The sequence below is a fragment of the Otolemur garnettii genome, unplaced genomic scaffold (assembly GCF_000181295.1).
Source record: "Otolemur garnettii isolate 467f Iridium unplaced genomic scaffold, OtoGar3 scaffold00082, whole genome shotgun sequence".
Lineage (NCBI taxonomy): Eukaryota > Metazoa > Chordata > Mammalia > Primates > Galagidae > Otolemur > Otolemur garnettii.
In genome coordinates this window covers 6,124,108-6,126,237 of record NW_003852477.1, presented here as the reverse complement: position 1 = coordinate 6,126,237, position 2,130 = coordinate 6,124,108, and the positions used below count along the sequence as shown (strand labels likewise).

At 37.4% G+C, this 2,130-nt stretch overlaps 1 protein-coding gene across 1 annotated transcript in view; it reads right to left on the bottom strand.

Annotated features, from left to right (window-relative positions):
• The window catches only part of KIF15 (kinesin family member 15), an 85,058-nt gene that overhangs the window by 13,669 nt on the left and 69,259 nt on the right, over positions 1–2,130 (bottom strand). The window contains 1 exon segment of the mRNA XM_012808000.2: positions 269–378. Within this exon segment, the coding sequence (XP_012663454.1) occupies positions 269–378 (110 nt within the window).

The following is a 2,130-nucleotide window of genomic DNA, read 5'->3' as shown; positions in this document are numbered from 1 at the left end:
GCCACTGGCGCCACCCCTTAACTTTTTTTTTTAAAATAAGTTACTTGGCTCAGTATTTCACACATTTTAAATTCATTTCAATAGCTTTACAACAAAGGCAACAATGCAGAAGTGCAAAGGTTAACAGATCAAATAGGCTTCAAAATCAACTGATGGAGCATCTCCAAGATTAATGAGAAACATCGTATACTTTGTGAAACCCATTCTATTCCTCATTCATCTAACTATAGCAGCAGGTCAAGATTTAGAGTTGGTGGCTCTTTCTCACCTATTGTCTTTTTGTCTTTTAAGATCATCCAGCTGACCTTGCAGGAGCCAGTTTTTCTCTCGTAACTGCTGAGATTCCAGGCGTAGGTTTTCCATTTCACACAACTGCTCCTAATAACATACCAAATCATGTCTTTTCAAAAACCATATTATAAAGATTTATGACTTAATTTAGACTACAAAAGTAAATACAGCAATAATAAACATAAATGAATGGGACTTAATTTAACTAAAAAGATTCTACACAACAAAGGAATAATCAACAGAGTAAATTAGATAACCTACAGAATGGGAGAAAATATTCATAAACTATACATCCTACAAAGGACTAATATCCAGAATCTACAAAGAACTCAAACACATCAGCAAGAAAAACACAAATAACCCTATCAAAAGCAGGCAAAAAGCATCTTGCGAGGGTAGAATGTGACATTTACTAGGTGTAGAATATAAAAAAAAGTCTTAACACAATAACTAAGAAAATGCCATGAAGGCTATGTTGACCAGTTTGATGAAAGCATTTCAGATTGGGTATAAAACTAGCACATTGTACCCCACGATTGCATTAATGTACACAGCTATGACTTAATAAAAAAAAAAGTGGGCAAAAAATATGAACAAATTTTTCTCAAAAGAAATAGAGACATGGCCAATAAATATATAAAAATATGCTTAGCATCATTAATCATCAGGGAAATGCAAATTAAAACCACAATGAGATACTACCTTACCCCTGTCAGAATGGACATTATTAAAAAGGCAAAAAGCAATAGATGCTGCAGATGCAGGGGAAAGGTACGCGATACACTGCTGGCAGGACAGTAAACTAGTATAACCTCTACGAAAAACAGTTTGGAGATTCCTCAAAGAACTAAAAGTAGACTTCTTATTTGATCCAGTAATCACACTACTGGGTATCTACCCAAAGGAAAAGAAGTCATTTTACAACAAACACACTTGCACCTGAATGTTTATCACAGCAGATTCACAATTGCAAAGATATGGAATCAACCTAAGTGCCCATCAACTGATGAATGGATAAATGTACACAAGTACTACTCAGCCACAAAGTTACTCAGTAACTTTTGCAGCAACTGGTATAGAACTGGAAACTACAATCCTAAGTGAAGTATCTCAGGAATAGAAAAGCCAATACCTCATGTTCTGACTTACAAATGCGAGCTAAATAAGGGGTATATAAAGTGGTATTAGGGGTCATAAAATGGTATGACAGACATTACAAACTAAAAAGATGGGAAGAGTGAGAGTGGGGTAAAGGACAAAAAAAAATTACCTATCAGGTACAATGTTCTCTGGAATCAGAGACAGGTACCCTAAAAGCCCTGACTTCAGCACGATACAATTCATCCACATAACAAAAAACACTTGAGTTCCTGAATCTAGTGAAATAATAAAACAAGACAGCACAAAACAATAAAACACATTATAGTAGGTATAATTTAGTTCCCCAAGGCCATGACCAAGATGGGTATTATTCTCTTAAGCTCTTACACAGAACACTGCCCTGGGTATTGTTGATGAAAGTAGACTGTGATGAGCTCTTGGAGGCCTAGAACTGTGATTCATGACCATATTCATAGTGTCTCATAGCTTAAAATTCCTTTATAAGAAAAGACGTCAGGCAGCGCCTGTGGCTCAGTGAGTAGAGCACCCCATATACCGAGGGTGGCGGGTTCGAACCCAACCCTGGCCAAACTGCAACAAAAAAATGGCCTGGCGTGGTGATGCCTGTGGCTCACCGGGAGTGGCCCCATATACTGGAGGTGGTGGGTTCAAACCTGGCCCTGGCTAAAAACTGCAAAAATGATGACAAAAAAAAAAAAAAGCCAGGCGTTGTGGCGG